Source organism: Pogona vitticeps, chromosome 1, assembly GCF_051106095.1.
Source record: "Pogona vitticeps strain Pit_001003342236 chromosome 1, PviZW2.1, whole genome shotgun sequence".
Classification (NCBI taxonomy): Eukaryota; Metazoa; Chordata; class Lepidosauria; order Squamata; family Agamidae; genus Pogona; species Pogona vitticeps.
In genome coordinates this window covers 235,686,456-235,703,966 of record NC_135783.1, presented here as the reverse complement: position 1 = coordinate 235,703,966, position 17,511 = coordinate 235,686,456, and the positions used below count along the sequence as shown (strand labels likewise).

Genomic DNA, 17,511 nt, shown 5'->3' with positions numbered 1-17,511 from the left:
CAGCTCTGCCGTTCTAAGACTGTTATTATTACTAGTGCAAGTAACATGATGGCCTACACTCACCATTCACCAACAATTCTGGCCAGCACTCCTTATAGCTACACAATTTTACTAGGCCAAAACCCGATGATGGGTTGCTATACCCTCATAGAGCTTAACCTAGAATATTTCAAAGCCTCCTGCTTTGTTCCATGAAGGAGCTTCAGTACACTATACTGAAGGATGCTTTTATGTTGATCCTGGGACTGAGTATTGTGAAGAGGTAAAGGATAATATTTATCCATTTGCTAGACTGAGATTACACACTGGCTTTTCTCCAAGGAGCACTGAGTGACAAGCATGGGATAGATATTATCACAGATAGGCTGTGAACAGGTCAGACTCCTGTCCTCTGAAGATGCTGGCCACAGAGACTGGTGAAACGTTAAGAACAACAACCTTCAGAACATGGCCAAAGAGCCCGAAAACCCCACAGCAACCATATTCAGACTTACGATTTTTGGGCAGAGCTCCTAAACCTAACTAGAAATGAATTTCACTGAAAACAGAGGAGCAGACATTAGGTCCAAAGTTCAATCTTCAGCACCTCCAGCTAGGACTCGGAAGGAATCCTACCTGAAACTCTAGAGAACTGCTGTCCGTGTTTCCGGTGGTGGGCTAGATGGGCTAAGAATCTTTACAATGGAAAGAGCCTCTTATATTCTTCTGACTTCACTCTGAGAAAGTTGGTTAGAGACCAGGTTATTATGTCTTGAAACCATAATCATCTGGGATACACAGAATGTCATTCACCCGATGTTTCATGCATTTCTATTAAACACAGGATCATAGAGTCCAGACGATTTATCTCTGTTTGCTTAAAAGTACTTCTTGTTGAGTGGAGCACAGTTCCAAACGAGTACATAAGGTCGCAGCCTAAATTCTTCCCATAAGCTTTGTCAGCATTTCTTACTCTGTTTTGCTTGGCCCACCTCTTTATGTGCTGTTGCTTCATAGTAAAATTGTGATGTCTTGGCTGTCTGCTTCTGCACAGTTAGGAGAAGGGGGTGGGGGCTGGCTTGTAAATGAACTGTCCAGAAGGTAAAAGTTCAAAGATCATTTCACTCTTGCCTAATTTCTTTCAATGTTAAGGAATTTGTTTTTCTTTTTTTTTTCCCCCTTTGGTATTTTTAAAAACTCAGTTTCCTCAGTAAACTGAATTTCTAATCCAGACCTTAATAATACAGTTCTTTAGAAAAGGAATACTAGCACTTTATGATTGTTGCAAGAAGAGTTTTGTCAGTTTCTTTTTTTAAAAAAGGGGGGAGGGGGAGTAAATTATCATCAACGGCACCATCATCTTAGAACTGCAGAAAAGTTGCTCTGTTTCAAAAACATGCCAAGATGAGACATTTGCTTTAAAAAGCCCAGAGGTAACTCTTCCACCAATGCACACTTTCTCTAATTAACACGGAGCATAATATACCTAAAGTTTAAAATGCAGTGTGCATGCTGTTGTGCAGCTCCTGTTCATTTCAGGGAAAAGTACATTGCAGTGCTTTTTACCTACTAGGCTGGGAGCATCTTTCAAGCTCCATGAACCCACTATCTTGCTTTGTAGTTAAGGGTGCCAATGCACCAGAGATGAAATTCTTTCCAAGCCCATAAAGGAACTTAACCATCTTGAATCCTGAGGTTTACTGAGGTATTAGAAAGAATATAATTTTCTCCCTTTCTCCAGAACAGAGCCCTTTCTCTCTTTTAAAGTAGAGTAGACTTCGGTCTAGGTGGGTGGGATATAAATTGAATAAATAAATAAAATTAAAGGAGGTGGAGAAGCTTTCTTCTCTCTTAGTCAGCCCATTCCAGTCTTGTGCAATTTTTTTCATATATTTTAAGTCTTTAGGGGCTTTGTTGTACCTTGTGGCATGTCACATTGTGGAAAGAGAGGGATGGCCATAACACCTTGCAGATTGGACCCAAAGTGAATCAGTATTTCAGGAATGTCTTTCATGTAATGGCATTAGAAAGAAGCCTTGTTGCTCAGAGGTTTGTCATGAGTGCACATGCACATACCCACAAAATCTCAAAATTTCAGAGAATTTCTTTTATCTTCCATCAAACAAGGAATATATTTTTATTTATTTGAGGGGCAGGTTGTAAATTTTACAAGAAATTGGTATGAATGCTTGTGTGGGAACTGGCATAAGGGTGCTGTTGTATATCCCTCTACCTATGCCATCCATGTTCTGAAAAGTTAGTTCCCTGGTTAGGAATGGGCCCAGTGCTAAAAGCTGTACACTGGTAAAGTTTCCGTACCATGGACATGTGCCATCAATGGCTGTTTATTTCATTAACATGAAAAAGTGTATGTATGTGTGTGTGTTGCTGTGTTATTTTTCCTTTGGTGTTGCTGTTATGTGGTTGATTTGATACTCTGTGAAGGTAGGATAGTTTGCATCTCTGCTATCAATTATGGAGGCTATAGGATCTGTGTCTAGACCAGCCAGTCTCAACTTTTGGGGGGGGGCAAGGGCATGAATACAATATGAAAGAATTAAATGCTGGATCAGGATGTATAAGTTGCATAACAAACCTTATAAGGTATTGTGTGAAGAATTATATCCAGTGTGTAGCTCACTTCAAATGACCAGCCCCCCCGGGGGGGGCACATGGCTCCCACTGAGCATGGGTGACCTAGACTGCTACATGGAGGATTGAACTGAGAGGAGTGATTATAGCCCAGCTTAATCCCCATGCTATAATTGATATCTAGAATCGGCTGTTCCCCAGGAGGATTAGCCAGTCAGTTGGAGATACAATATGGAGATACAACCTGCTTGCTGAATCTAGAGACCAGAGAAATTAATCCCCCCCCCCCGCCAACAGAGGTAAATGTGCATGGAAGCCACATTTTTTGCTGTGCAAAAGCTAACAATGCAGTTCCCAACCATGGGCCCCGAGATGTTCTTGTACTACAACTCCTAGAAATCCCGGCCAGCACAGTTAATGGTGAAGGCTTCAGGGAGTTTTCATCCAAGAACATCTGGGGTCCAAGGTTGGGAACCACTGTAACAATGGCCACTCAGGGGTGACAAGAAACATACTTGGCACATATTCAGATGAATTCTTGGGTTTTGCATTTTCTAAATCCTTGAGATGAAATTCCAGCTAACCTAGCTCTGGCTCTTAACTAGAGCCTCTTTAGACGTTCAGGAGAAAATACCATCCTTTAAATGTCTATGCCATCCAAGGCTGTAGGAGGCAGATCGTTCACCTGAGACTTCATGGGAAAGGCTTATAGGGACAAGGCTCCAAATGCCTTACTTCTTGGGCACCTTTGAGTGTATAGCTCATTTGACAAGGAGGTACCTTTTCCAAGTATATAGATGGCTTGACAATGAGATATTTTCAGACAGTTACCAGTACATACTCAGGCATAATCCATACAAAAGCTGTACCTTGTGCTACCCCTTGAGACTTCAATCCATTGACAAGACCTGCTTGCAAAACATGGACATGATATAAAAGAAAACAATTACAGCATGCATACTTTTTTTCCTCTCCTCCTGAGCTTTACTTTGCCTTTGCTTTGTTCAAAGCAGATATTTAGGAGTGGCCTTGAGGTTGCCACTTCTCAGTCTGATGATGAAGAGTTAAAGAAAAGCCCTTTGCTGTTTTTTGTATGAAGAAAAGAATGTTCTCAACAAATGTCTCTTAAAGGATGCCGTAGAGTCAGACCCACACGGGCTGCTAAGGTGTGGGAGCAGTATTTGTCTTCGCTCCTAACCATTTCTGCAAGGAGAAAAGCTGCTGCTCCAGTGGGGAAAAGGTGGAAAATATTTTAAAAATCGCTCATCGTAATAGTAGACATTTAGTTCCCCACATATAGAATGCAAAGAGACATAGAACTGGAGGATAAGAACAGCCCTGTTTGGATTAAGTTCATTTCTAGATCAAGGTGCTCCTTTTAAAGGTGGACAGATCGATGCCCCCGGGAAGCACACAGACAGATTAAAGGTGTGATCACATAGGCAAATAGATTGTGATTTGGACTGCTTCTGGAATGATCCAGTTTGATTTATTTCCTGGCAATCACACAACATATGGGGAAATGTGCTCCAATCCAACCCCAAACCTCACCTTTTTTGGTCCAGCTGCAGGGCTTTTTCTTTTTTAAGGACCAAGGTGGAGCAGTTCCTTGTCAGACATAAGGCTCATTTTAAGGGAAATCATTCTCATTAAAGTGACCCTTTCAAGTACAATCAAGCCCACACCTTTGCAGCAGTTGAATTGCCCCCGAAGATAGTAGTCTTCCCTAAATTGTCTCCAGCAGCACCTTTCATACCTCTGCCAAAGCAGAGCCGGTTCAACTCTTAGGAAGAAGTTATATAACACAAAGTCTTTGCTTCCACTCAGCTCCTCATCCTCATTCTCCCTCCCTGTCCCATCCTGGTGCTTTCACCATGTGCTGGTGGAAAGTCCTTCCACTTGTGCCTTGTCTTTGTGTTCCTGAATTACTGTTTCTGACTGCTACCCTAGCTCGGGGCTAGGAAAGGTTCCTGTTTTGGACTACCACTCGGAATTGAGAGCTGGACTGAGTTTGGTAATGTAGTCCAATAACACAAAAACAACACTTCCCGTCTCTGGACACAATGAGACAGCTGGCTCAAAACAGCAGCTGCCTGGAGGTTGAAGGGGAGGATGACCAGCAGTGGCAGCTCCCCAGTTTCTCCAGAACTCTTCAACTGTATCCTTCTGCTGGAGAACAAAGTTATGTATGTCATGCATCCCTGCCCTGGCCGATCAAGGGAGCCTTGCTGCCTCCAGCATGGCAACGTGTGATTGGATTGCCAGTCCTGAACAGCCAGTCTTGAGCTGCCTGTTTGTGCAAGAGCTGTGAAGAGAAGACCATTTTGTCATTTACTTCTAGTGAGAAAACGCGGTGAGTGCAGATCTTCCATTCATGATCTATCATTTCAGATGGACCCTGTCTCTATGCATCTGATCTTTTCATTGGACTATAAAAGCACCAAGTCTCCGTTCCTAGCATGACAGAAAGAGGGACTGGCACTAGCTCTCTGTCTCATTGCATTGTTGCAGCTTACAGATGTTTTGTAATAAAATGATTTCTTCAGGTACATGTTAAGGGCTAAGTTGAATGAATAGCTGTAATTGAAAAGCATTACCACACTCAAGGGAAGTATTCCTGTTGCAAAGCCCAACCAATTTGAGTCAGGTATGCTGAATTATACTCATTCTCACAAATGTTTTTTAAAGAGAAAGAAAAAGAGGGGAGCAAATGATTTCAGAGACTGAGACTTGAGACGCAAACAAAGCCCTCTTCATTCATGCCTTCCTGTACACCTCCAGTGCAGAGAGAAGTTGAGGCAGAATCTCCCAAGCCCAACATCTGTGCTTTGGGAAAAGTCCAGTTATTTGTCCTCATTAGCATTGAATCAACAAGACTTGCATCAGTTTCCATGTAACACGTTCCTTTAATTCACTGGCAGCAAATGTTGGATTTAGCCTGTTGGGTGGCATGTGTGATAAGGGGTTGTCTGGGTGCATAAAGTACGCATGCTTAGGCTGTCCTTTTCACTTACTCTGCTCAATACATGCATGTTGGAGGTGGTACAAGTAAGAGTCCAACCTCCCCAGGCACCTTGGTGTATTCATGGTGATATATGCTAGGATTTTTTTTCCCCAAATATAAATGCTTAGGCTAAGAGATGTTGTTTGGTAAATATGATGTTTTGGGCAGGATGACTGAACGGCCTGTCCTTTCTCTTTCCTTGCTATTACTAGTTCTAGATACTGCAGGCCAAGAAGAATTCAGCGCAATGAGAGAACAGTACATGAGGACAGGAGATGGGTTCCTTATAGTCTATTCGGTCACAGATAAAGCTAGCTTTGAGCATGTGGATAGGTTCCATCAACTCATCCTCCGAGTCAAAGACAGGTGGGTGCCCTGGACCAATGAGTTCTCTAAACTAGAACTTCTACATGTATATGAACCATTCTGGATCATATTAGCTAAAAATGTATAGCTTTCCAGTGAAGTCAGTTGCGGTACTGTCAGCTGCCAGCCATGTCTAATCATCAGAAAAATCCAGTAACGTGCTTACAGGCATGAACCAAATTAAAGTTAAAGGTTTTAGCTTCTTTTTCACCATACCTAATATGCTATGAATGGTTCATTTTAATGGACAAACATCAGATGAGAAACACCATGATAGCTCACACTTTCCAAGCTACATTCATGATTTTATCATCATTAATGAGGTTGCATGAGACTGAACAAGCTGAAACTAAATCCTGAAAAGGTAGAGGTCCTGGTTGGTCAGTAGAGAATCAGATTCAGGAATTGGGATGCAGCCTGTTCTAGATGGGGTTGAGATTCCCTTGACAGTGGCTGGTTCATAGTCTAGGAGTGCTCCTTGACCCTTCACTGTCACTGGACTCTCAAGTGACAATGGTAATGAGGGATGCCTGTGTACAACTCTGCTTAGTGTGCCAGCTATGACCTTTCCTGAGTTGACCATAGTCATCCATGGTTTGGTTATGCCTTTGACTTTTTCAATGGTTGTATTTTGGGGCTACCCTTGAAGAGGGTCCAGGATCTTCAGCTGGTGCAACATGTGGCAGGTCGGCCACTAACATGTGTATAGTATCGTGATCACATGGCCCTGACATTGAAAGATCTGCACTGGTTGCCCATTGTCTACCAGGCCCAATTCAAGGTGTTGGTCTTAACCTTTAAAGCTCTAAACAACTTGGGTTCTGGTTATCTAAGGGACCACCTGTCTCATTATGAGCCCATCTGGACATTAAGAGCATCAGGGGAGACCCTCTGAAAAATGCCAGCACTTTCAGAGGCCTGCCTAACAAGCCTGCAGGAAAGGGTCTTTCCTTGTGTGAATATACTCCCTTCCAAGTTGTGATCTGTTTCCACTCTAATTGATTTTGAGAAAGAAGTAAAAACATATCCTTCTATACTGAGTTATGATATGTGACCTGTATGACCTATCTAATCTGTATTGCTGATCTTGCCAGTTTTAATCTATGTATTTGCTTAATTTTAATGGTTTTTTTCCCAGTTGAACTGGTTTGTATGATTTTATTATCTTTTAGCTAAACATGATTTATTCTTTTAAACTGTTTGCAAGCCACTTTGAGTGCTATCTTTTAGTGGAAAGTTGGAGAATTAATTAATCAAGTTATCTTTCTGAAAACTAAAAGTCCCAAATGCTTAGACCTTTCAGACCGAATATTTTGTTGCCATTTTTGCACCATTTCCAGCATTGCAATACATTTTTGAGATGGAGTAAGAAATGTACATTATAATCCATACTCAGGTGCACTAGAAGTTGCTATGAAGGTGATAAGATAGCAACTCTTTTTTTACTTATAACCATTTTCCCAATAATGCTCAGTGTGCAATTTACCTTTTAAACTACCACCACCCAGTTGTTGTTCATGACCTCAAAATAATATCTGGCTAAATGGCACTCACTCAAGTCCCATATAAAGCTTGGAGTGGGGGGGGGGTGTTCCAGTGTGAATCACAATTAACCTCCTTATATTTATTAATTTGTTTTGTGGGCAAAGCATTTTGGCACTCTGCATACGCAGATTTTTGTCATTCTCAATAATACATGGTGCATTCCAATAACCTGGCTATTTCACTGTTCACCCCTACCTCTAGAACAAATTAAATAACATCAGTCTGATATGGTTCTTTGGCTGCCTGTCAGCTGCACACAAGAAACCATCTATCATCTGGAAATTCCTTCAAAACTTTGTTTGAGACCTTTTGTTCCACGGTGTGTGATATTCTTTTTTCCAGTGGCAGGTTTTTACTAAAGTGCTAGAATTAAAATTGCACACAGTAAATGCCGAGAATGTTGTGTTGATGCCTTCCTATTCTTCTCATATTCCAGAGAATCTTTTCCAATGATTTTGGTGGCCAACAAAGTGGATCTAATGCATTTGCGAAAGATTACCCGGGAACAAGGAAAGGAAATGGCAGCAAAGCACAATGTATGTCCTGTTGGTCTGTTCTCATAGATTTCTGTGTTCACTTTTCTTTGTCTTTTTTATGACCAAGCAGAGCAGCCAGGGTTTAGAGGATATCTGCATGGCTACAGTCCCTGGTTCAAAAAGTCCCTGGCATTTTCTTTTAGCATACTTATTGATAATAGTTCTGATAAAGTACTAAAGCAGAACCAGCTTTAATACTTTATGCAGGAGGATGATATTCAATCAGAACTAGTTGACAGGATTGTAAGAGGACAGTTTATCGCTATCATACATGGGATGGCCATGTTGTCCCTGTCGTGCATTGTATGATTGTCACAGACATCACCAAGCATCTTAGTGGGTCATGATGGTGGGGGCAAGGGTTTTATGACCCTCCAGATCTTATTGGACTGCACCCTGGTGTGCTAGCCAAAGGTGAGAGATGTGGGAGTTGCAACCCCCAAATCTGAAAGGCCACACCTTCTCCAGCCCTGCAGTATAGACTATTAGGGAGAGATCAAATAGGAAGGGGTGCATGTGGCTGCTTAGCAATGGCACAGGGTTACGGGTGAGTTTCTCTTCCAAACTGCTTTGCATGTGTTTTTTCCCATAATTCCACCCTGTTTCCACACTACCGTATTTTTCGCACCATAAGACGCACTTTTTTCCCACAAAACAGGGGAGTGGAAAGTCTGTGCGTCTTATGGAGCGAAGAAAAGTGATTATATTTTCCTGTTTTCTTCTCCTAAAAAATTGGTGCGTCTTATGGAAAGGTGCGTCTTATGGAGCGAAAAATTTGTGGATGCAAAGAAGAGAGAGAGAGAAATTCTTCTCAAGTCTTTGAGTATCATGCTGATATATTTGAACTGGCAGGAACTAACTGTTTCATAGTATCCAAAGGCATCAGTCAAGAGGTGAACATGAGGTCATCTGAAAAAGGAATTCAGTGAGATCACATTGCAAAAGCATCAATGCATGGATTAGTGTAGTTAAATGACAAAAGTGAAACATGCTGTCTTGGCTTTTAGGGAGTAGACTGGAACTGTTCCACAAAGATTGCATTTTTACAACTACATCTTTCTTGGGTTTAGGGTTAGCTAGACAGGGCTTCAAATTCCCAGTACCTTGATAGGATTGAAAAAGTCTTAGATAGATTAGGCAGTGGAACACATGGAGGGAATGGGGGGGGGGAGAGAAGGCTGTATTAAGAAACAGAGAAACATGACTTTCTTGATCTCAGTTTACAAGAATTAGGGGTCATCCAGTTAAATGGACTAATACTGGTACTTTTTCACTTAACAACCCAATCATGTGGTTGCAATTAAAAAAACATTCCTGGTGAACAGATTGGCTGCATACATGTGAGTCTAATTACACAATTATTCACCCTAACAAAAATATGTATTTTTTCTTTTCAGTCAATCTTTTGGGCATGTAGTTACAGTAGTTATTTTGCTTGTTTCAAATGAAAGCATTTGCATGATACCCTTTCCCCCAGTAAAATGGCTCTCCTTGTGCACATAAATATGCACTACAGACTTTAATGTGGTTTAATAGCCATTTCACTCCCCAGGCCATAATACCACCTTCCATGAACTACCATTTGCAGGATTTTTTTTTTTTTGAAAGAAGCCATTCTTATTAAACTGTTATCAAACTGATGCAAGATAATTGCATAGCTATGCTACTAATAATCACCCTGGTATAAAAGGGCTTACAGCAGAAGAAACTTTGAACATATTAGCAATACTCACTTGTTATTATTGTTTTTTTTTCCGTATCAGTATATCTCTTTCTGAACAATCCTCTCATTTCTCTTAATTTCCAGTTATCTAACTTCCTGTCTACAGGCCTGGTTAGACAAAAGGCAGGATATCATAAATATAGTATAGATCACCTCCTCCCACCCATCCCTCCTTTTTGTTGTTATACTGGGAACTCTGCTGTGTACTCTCATATTTCCTTTCTTGTGAACGTTCTCTTAAGGCATCTCCTTTTTGGTAGCATATATTGAAGAAACTCTGGGCTTTTTGCTTTCCAGATTCCTTATATAGAAACCAGTGCGAAGGATCCGCCGCTTAATGTTGACAAAGCCTTCCACGACCTTGTTCGAGTAATCAGGTGAGCTATTGTTCTTCTGGTTCCATCCAATACTGGCATGATCTGGAAGATGTTCATCAATTATCAAACATGTGCAAAAGGAAGAGCTTGTTCATATCTAGCTGAGCATCAATTTTAATAGAACACTAACTACGGAGATCATCTACTTAGTTGACGATCTCACCAGACAAATTGTAAAGTACCAATGCAGACTTTTATCTGGATCAGAAATACATCCCTTTTATCTCTCCATCATAGATGGTCCACATGGCCATCTCCATAAGAGCTTGGTCAACTGAGATTAAGTCACCTGGCTTCATAGGATGATCAGTTCTCAGGTCAGCCCAACACACATATGACAGCTCCGGACACTGTATGATTTAATGTGCAAGACTAATGCCTCCTCGAGTGGTGTGTAGAGATACTTAGGTATTACTGAAGCCTCAGAGGGTGCACTGGGCCATGCCCAACACCACCAAATGCCTGCACAAGTAGTGGAAGGTAAGGTAATCTTCCAGACAAGGTGACCTTATTGCCCTCTTACAAAAATTCCTATTTACAGTTCTCTGATTAGTTCCATAAAAGCTCCATGTTTCCCAAACATACAGTTAAGAGGAGTGGCGCTGGATGCCAGCCCAGTCTGATAGACCCTTGTCTTGGCAGTGGAAAGAGGAGACCAAGGAAAATTGGATGGATGAGACAGTCCTCTAGGAGTTATCTCTGAAAATGTTTGTTGAATATTGTTTTGGTATACTCACCTTTTCCGTGTTTTAAAGCATTTTATGCTAGGTGCAGTGATGGCCCAGGGACAGGAATCCCGTAGTAAACTGCAACTACAGTAGGCTCATTGAATCAGTGGAGCTTATGGAGAAATTGACTCAAGAAATCCCCATGGGCTCAATGGGCCTGCTCTAGTTGCAATTTACTGCTGGGTTTCAGCTGATGTAACTGAGCATATTTTGCCAAATTATCATTATTCTGTGCCACCAAGTCAGAACTGACTTATAGCAACCCTAATACGGCTTTCAAGATAAGTGAGATATTTAAGGAGTGAATTTACCTGTTTCACACACAAAGGGATTTGAACCCGAGCCTCCTGAACTATAGTCTGCCACTCTACCCACTATACCACACTGGGTATCCCATTTTGCCAACGAATAGTAAAATATTAACCTTCAAGCAACTGAACTGTGTGTAAAGAAAAATGTGAAAGCTGGATTTGACCTGCCTGCTCTTACCAACTTCCAGCTGGGCTCTTAACGTGCCTGGAAGTGTAGCTTGGTGATTAAGTTTCCATTACTCTTACTTGTACTGCAGTGTCTGGTTTTCTTCTCCTTTTTGGCAGCAGTCCATGGGTACAGGATGTCTTTAGCCATTTGAAACATAAAGTTTTATTATCCGCTGAGCAGAGAAAGCCTGGCAAATTCCTTTGCAAAACCACTGTGGTGAAATAAAGGAGTTCTGTATCTTTTCTTCCTATGTTAGGATGCTTCCCACCTTGGTGGCAGGTTTTCTTTCAAGTGGTTTTTAACCTCCCAGAATTCTACCACATCTTGCTTGTGCATCCACCAGCATACGTTGGACTCTGTACCCCTGAGAAGTTTTGATATGCGGCTAGGTCATTTTTAGTAGATTTCACAATGTCCTCATCTGAAAAGTTGGGTTGGTTCCACAGCTCTTTTGCATCATAATAGCGCTTCTACAGCAGCCACCCTTGCTGACTTTGGAGGAAACCTAGAAACATTTTGGTTTTGTCTTTGGAAAAAAAAATGTGATATTCACTCTGAAGCTTTAGAGATGGACAAGCTGCATATCTACATGCATTTTCAGGTGGGAGCTGGAAGTAATTTAATAGTAACACAAGGTCTTCAGAGAGTGGAAATCAGGCTGACTCTCTGTATAATAGACCATTGGACAAACTATTGTTCCGTAAAATGGAGCATTGCTGTTTGTTCAATTTATGAATAGAGAAGTAAATAGCTGGGGCCAATGTTACTGTTGGTGCATTCTGCCTCTTTCATTCCTTTTTCTGTACCCATTCTTGAAGAGCAGAAGATTTGGGGGGGGGGGGAGAACACATAGTGCTTTTTCTTTCCTTTCTCTCTCTCTCTGTTTCGTTCCATATCCCCTTGTTATTCTGTTTCACCTGAATTAGATGATCAGTGGCTTGCTCTGTCAAACTAGGAACATAGTCTAAAGCAGCAGAGAATAACCTTTGGTCTTGCAGTGTGTGTGTGTATCTGTGTTGGGGGGAGGATTTGTCATCATGATGCTTCTTTCTTTGCAGTTCTGTCTTCCCTGATTGTCTCTTGTTTCTTGGACAGAGCAGGTGGCACCTACCCACATGTCCTAGAATTTAGGACTCAGATCCTTTCATTTGGCACCAGACATGGTAGCAGGAGGAAGGGGAAGCCACTTGGGGAATATGAATGGAAGTGCTTTTTTAATCATTTCCCCATTTGGTTATCTTGGCACCAAGAAGTACACCATATTTGAGAGGATGCAGCCAAATTTTTCCACATCCTGTGTCAGCTGCTGAAGGAACACAAATTGATTCACAGCAAATGCACAGAATTTTCCAGTTCTGCCCAAGGAAATCACTTGTCAGGCTGCTCTACCAGCTTACAGCAAAGAAAGGGAGACATGGCACTGTTTTGGTATTCCATTGACTAACAGCAGCCTTTCAGCTTCTAGGATGCCTCTGATGTAGGGCTTAAACGAGTCTGGAGAGGAATGAATGAAATCTCCAGCTTCTTCTGATCCTTGGGTCCTTCCACCCTATCTTACAGAGTTACATTGAAGAACACAGAGTATACCCACATAATGCCACCTGGAGTTTCCCAGGAAGGGACCACAGCAGGAAGGTTAATGGGCACTATAATCCCCAGTACTGCATCCATAGGTTTTCTCTCTTTGAGGTCCTGTATGCCTGATGTTCCCCTTCACCCAGGTTCTCTGCTGGCATCACCTCAGGGACTACAGTATGGGTTCTGGACTTCTGGGTGTCAAGTCCTCTGTTCTTGGGTTTCTCAGGCACCCATTCTACCCAGAGATCAGTGTCCCCAGTATGTGGTAACCATTTCCTCAAGTGAAAGGGGAGATGACCAGACTCCTAGTGCTGGTGTCTTCGTTCTCACAGAAGTAAAAGAAGAAAAATATTTTCCTCACCAAGACCTGTTAAAAGGAGTATCTGTTCCCAACAGTAGTAATAATTACTGAAACTGGCAGTCTCATTAACTGCATATCACTTTTCTGTGAGGCCATGACTCGCAAAAGTGATATGCTTTCTTGCAAAGAATAACATGTTTTGATCTCTTTGTTTTCAAAAGGGCAATCTTCCCTTCAGTATGCTATCCCCAGGGCTACCATTAGGCAGAGTAAGGCCAGTGCTTCATGTGATGGATGCTGTGGGGGGGGGGCACCATTGGCAGTGTCCCCACCACCACCACCCTTTATTTCCTGAGACATGTGGTCATTTCTTTCCATGAACAGAGCTGTCTGTGCCACAGCTGTCCTGTCCTTGTACCCTAAATTATCCATCTGTTCTCAGGCATGATGGAAGATACTGTCCAGTTGCCAAAGTCACATTAAGATCCAGCTCCCGGCCTAGTCATATGGTGTCTATGAATGGATGAGAAGCACCATCTTGTTCTTTGCCTGAGGGGGCAAAATGTCCTGGGTCAACACTGGTTGTTCCAGCTCTAAAGCACTGAAGTGGCCGCATGGTCGGCCTAGAGTCAAGAAGTGTATTTATTAATATCAGTGTCATCACTGTCCTCATCTTCGCCCTGCTGCCTCAAGGTTTCTAGCGTTTATAATTTTAAAAAAATCATTTTTCTTGAGTCTGATTCTGCCATCCTGAGCTGCAACCCTTTCCTCATCTATCTTCTATGAACGCCCGCTCTCCATTCCCAGCTTACAGACCCTTTTTCTATAATGGGACATCCGGAACAACATGACTTTGGATTTGGCTGTTCATTATTTATTGATCTTTCATGCCACATCATTCACTAAGTCAGGAAAAGAGAGACACACCCTTGCCTTGCAATGCTGTTCTCTAGGAAGCCTTGCTAGAATAGAGGCTCTGTTTGGCTGCCAGTGTTAGTTGTACAAAACTGGCAGAGTTAACTTGACGTCTACAGCAGACAAACTCTTCAGTCATGGCTGAGTCTTCCGGTTTTTTCTAGCTGGCAGGGGAGGCATGACAGAGAGGAGGGTTTTTGAGGGCAGAAAAGTTTTCTAAATGCTACTTTTCTTGGTCTTGACCCATAAACTGCATGTCATCAACGTAGCCGTGCCATAGCATGTTATTATTCTGCTTCTGCCTTTTCAGTTCTGTACAACCAAGTTTCTCTGTGACACTTTTGGCTTCTTGAAGTCACTGATTTGGGCCAGGTCTTTCAGGGAGGACGTGGTTCAGGGCCATCCTCAGTGGCACAGGCTGACCCTGAAGAACATAAGGATGGCTTATAGGTTAAGGATAGAAGGTATGCTGTAAATGTGTAGAACCCCTGCTTTTGAAAGTAGGTCTGGGAAGAAGAGTCTTAGGCTGCTGAAGAAAGTCATACGAAATGGTATATAGGCTAGAGCCAGCAAATGGCCTGCCTCAGCTCATGTATCATAATTTATTGTGGCTAAACTCTTGTAAATACTGATCTAGAAGTAAATCTCGTTGAGCAAGTGTGACTTGTTTTTAAGTAGATATGTGTAGCATTGAACTTCTCCAGGCGTCCCTTCAGAGGTCAGTGCACTGCAATCTGCATCATCCTTCAGCATTCGTTCTCCTGGCTAGGTGCGACTGCACAACAAGCTGCTGAACTGTATCTTTGAAGACAAGGCTTTATTTGTTGTCCATGTTCAGAAGCTGGCAAAAATACAAAGGGGGGCTGGAGAGTGAAAGTGTCACAAGAGAGCCACCAATACTCTTGGTGTACTCATGTTCCTTTTTGCTCTACTGAAGCTTTTGCTTAGACAGGTTTCACAGGCTTTCGAACTGGTATATATGGGTCCAGACTAGACCTATAGTCACACATGTATCTTTCCATTGTTTTTTACATCTTGGATGGATGCTTGATTGACTGATTGATTGATATTTCTAATTTTAAAAACTAGTTCAAAGAGTAAGTGAAAGAACCCTGGGGGCATAATTCTTTTCTTATTTTGTATTCGTGAAGGCTTTCACGGCTGAGATCTAATGGTCGTTGTGGGTTTTTCAGGCTCTTTGGCCGTGTTCTGAAGGTTGTTCTTCCTAACATTTCGCCAGTCTCTGTGGCCGGCATCTTCAGAGGACAGGAGTAGCACACTGTTCTCTGAAGATGCCTGCCACAGAGACTGGCGAAACATTAGGAAAAACAACCTTCAGAACACGGCCAAAGAGCCCGAAAAACCCACAACAATCATCTTTTCTTATTCCTTGTTTTCCAGCTCAAAATGTTTTCCAAGCTTCTTCTTCTCCCTAGAGGAAAAGAGGGGGGTACTCATTTTTATTCCTTTGTAGAGAGAGCAGCAGTTGAGGAAGAGTAGTTTTGAAATCCAAATGGTTTGGAGAGGATATCAGAGAGATATTTTTCACATTACTGAGCACTAGATAGCTCAGTGGTTTCCCCACTCTGTCTTCTTTGAGTAGAGCCAGCCTGTGTGGCCTTGGGCAAGCTGCACAGACCCAGAGCAACCCAGAAGTAGAGAATGGTTTAAAAAAAGTATGTGTATTTACTACCTGAAAAACTCTGGAAAGGTCACCATAAGTCAGAATTGACTTAATGGCACTTGATTATTATTAAGCACCAGAAACAATTTTGAAACATTACAGTGAGCTAAATTAACCCCAGCAAGGTTTCCAGTTCTGCTGCATTCTAATCACTAGACTCTGTAGTATAAATATTAAAATGCTGTCCCTGCAAGGCACAGCTTTGCACTAGCAGTTAGGTGGGGAAGTTGGTTGAATCCCAAAGGTTTGTTGCTGCCAAGAGCGAAGGCTAACGTTCTCACTAAATGTATGCATACTGTACGTGTGTAGTGAAATTACTTTTGTAAATAGTCAAAAACAGTTCCAAGAGAGGGCAGAAATATTTCCTTACCTTTTCCTCTTCCAAAGTAGTTCCAATCCAAGTGCTCATTACTACTAACAGATATATGTGTATATTTTTCCTGTCTTAAAAATAGTACCAGTGCATCATTTAATTTTCTTTGACAGGCAACAAGTCCCAGAGAAGAGTCAGAAGAAGAAGAAGACCAAGTGGCGAGGAGACAGAACAGCCAGTTCCCATAAACTGCAGTGTGTGATTTTGTGACTGCTGCTTCCATGTTTCCCTTTTTCCATTCCAACATGCATCCAAGATTAATTGAAAGAAGAAGACAGGTCAGCCCTTGAAACACTGTCCCACCTAATGGTGATGTAACATTTCAAGCAAAATGATCCTTGCAGGAAAGGATTTGGCAGGAGACGAGTCCTCTGTCTTTTTTTGGGAGCTCAGCCAAAGGACTGCTTGGCAAATGGTTTATACAAACACCTGAAAAGCAGGGAGCAAATTAGGACCAGAGTGTTAAGATCATCAACCATCTCAACCATCTCTATTTTATAATGGGAAATGAGGGAAGTATGATTCTACGTGCACGCATTTCTACGTATGGCTTATTTCTAAACGTGGTTCCATTTTGTACAGCGTGGGGGCGGGTGGGGAAGAAGTAGAGAGTCAGTATTCCTTGCTCAATGAGCACGGAGCAAGAAAGAGATATAGGAGATTTATTTCTCTTCCACTGGACGCTCCCAGATATCCTCTCGGCAACACCATACTGCAACTTTATATGAAAAATGCATAGATCTGAAGGAAGAAAATGAATTCCAGCTGCTCTGGGGACTCCAGACATTGTGTCATTGGCTGGAGAGTAGCCAGCTCTTCTGAAAAATGCCAGCAAAGAGGGCGGAAGAATGGGTTTGGTGATTGGTGGTTGCTGTTGTCCTTGTTGTTAATGGGGTGGGGGTGGGAGTTAGCATGTTGAAGCTACCATGAGGGAGGGTAGGATTTGCTAATCCTGAAAATATTTAAATTAAAAGTTATTTACAAAATTACAAGTTAGAGTATTTTGTGTGTGTGTGTGTGTGTGTGTGTGTGTGTGTGTGTGTGTGTGTGTGTGTGTGTGTGTGTGTGTGTGTCTACAGATGTTAACAGAATGTACTGAATACCTTTCGCTGTGAATTTTGGTGTCAAAAGAAAATTCTAGATGCCTCTTGTTTTCCTTTTATTTCTGAAGTGAATAGGGCCTGTCTCCACTTCCTTAAAATTTGTTCTCATATTACATATATTTTTCAGAAAGCTACCTGCTAAGAAACTCAAACATTAAATTATTTAATCTCTGTCTCTGAGTTTCTTACGCACACACTGACACACTTGGCTCAACAGATGCAGAAGT

The 17,511-nt window shown here is 42.0% G+C and overlaps 1 protein-coding gene across 5 annotated transcripts in view; it reads left to right on the top strand.

The window, feature by feature from the left end:
• Positions 1 to 17,173, top strand: part of MRAS (muscle RAS oncogene homolog) — a 63,545-nt gene extending 46,372 nt beyond the window's left edge. For all 5 annotated transcript variants that reach the window (XM_072985246.2, XM_072985245.2, XM_078378711.1 and 2 more), the window contains 4 exons: positions 5,788 to 5,941; positions 7,923 to 8,022; positions 10,043 to 10,122; positions 16,295 to 17,173. In XM_072985246.2, the coding sequence (XP_072841347.1) occupies positions 5,788 to 5,941; positions 7,923 to 8,022; positions 10,043 to 10,122; positions 16,295 to 16,391 (431 nt within the window). In that variant the 3' untranslated portion in view covers positions 16,392 to 17,173. The remainder of the gene's footprint in view (positions 1 to 5,787; positions 5,942 to 7,922; positions 8,023 to 10,042; positions 10,123 to 16,294) is intronic.
• The last annotated feature ends 338 nt before the right edge of the window (positions 17,174 to 17,511 follow it).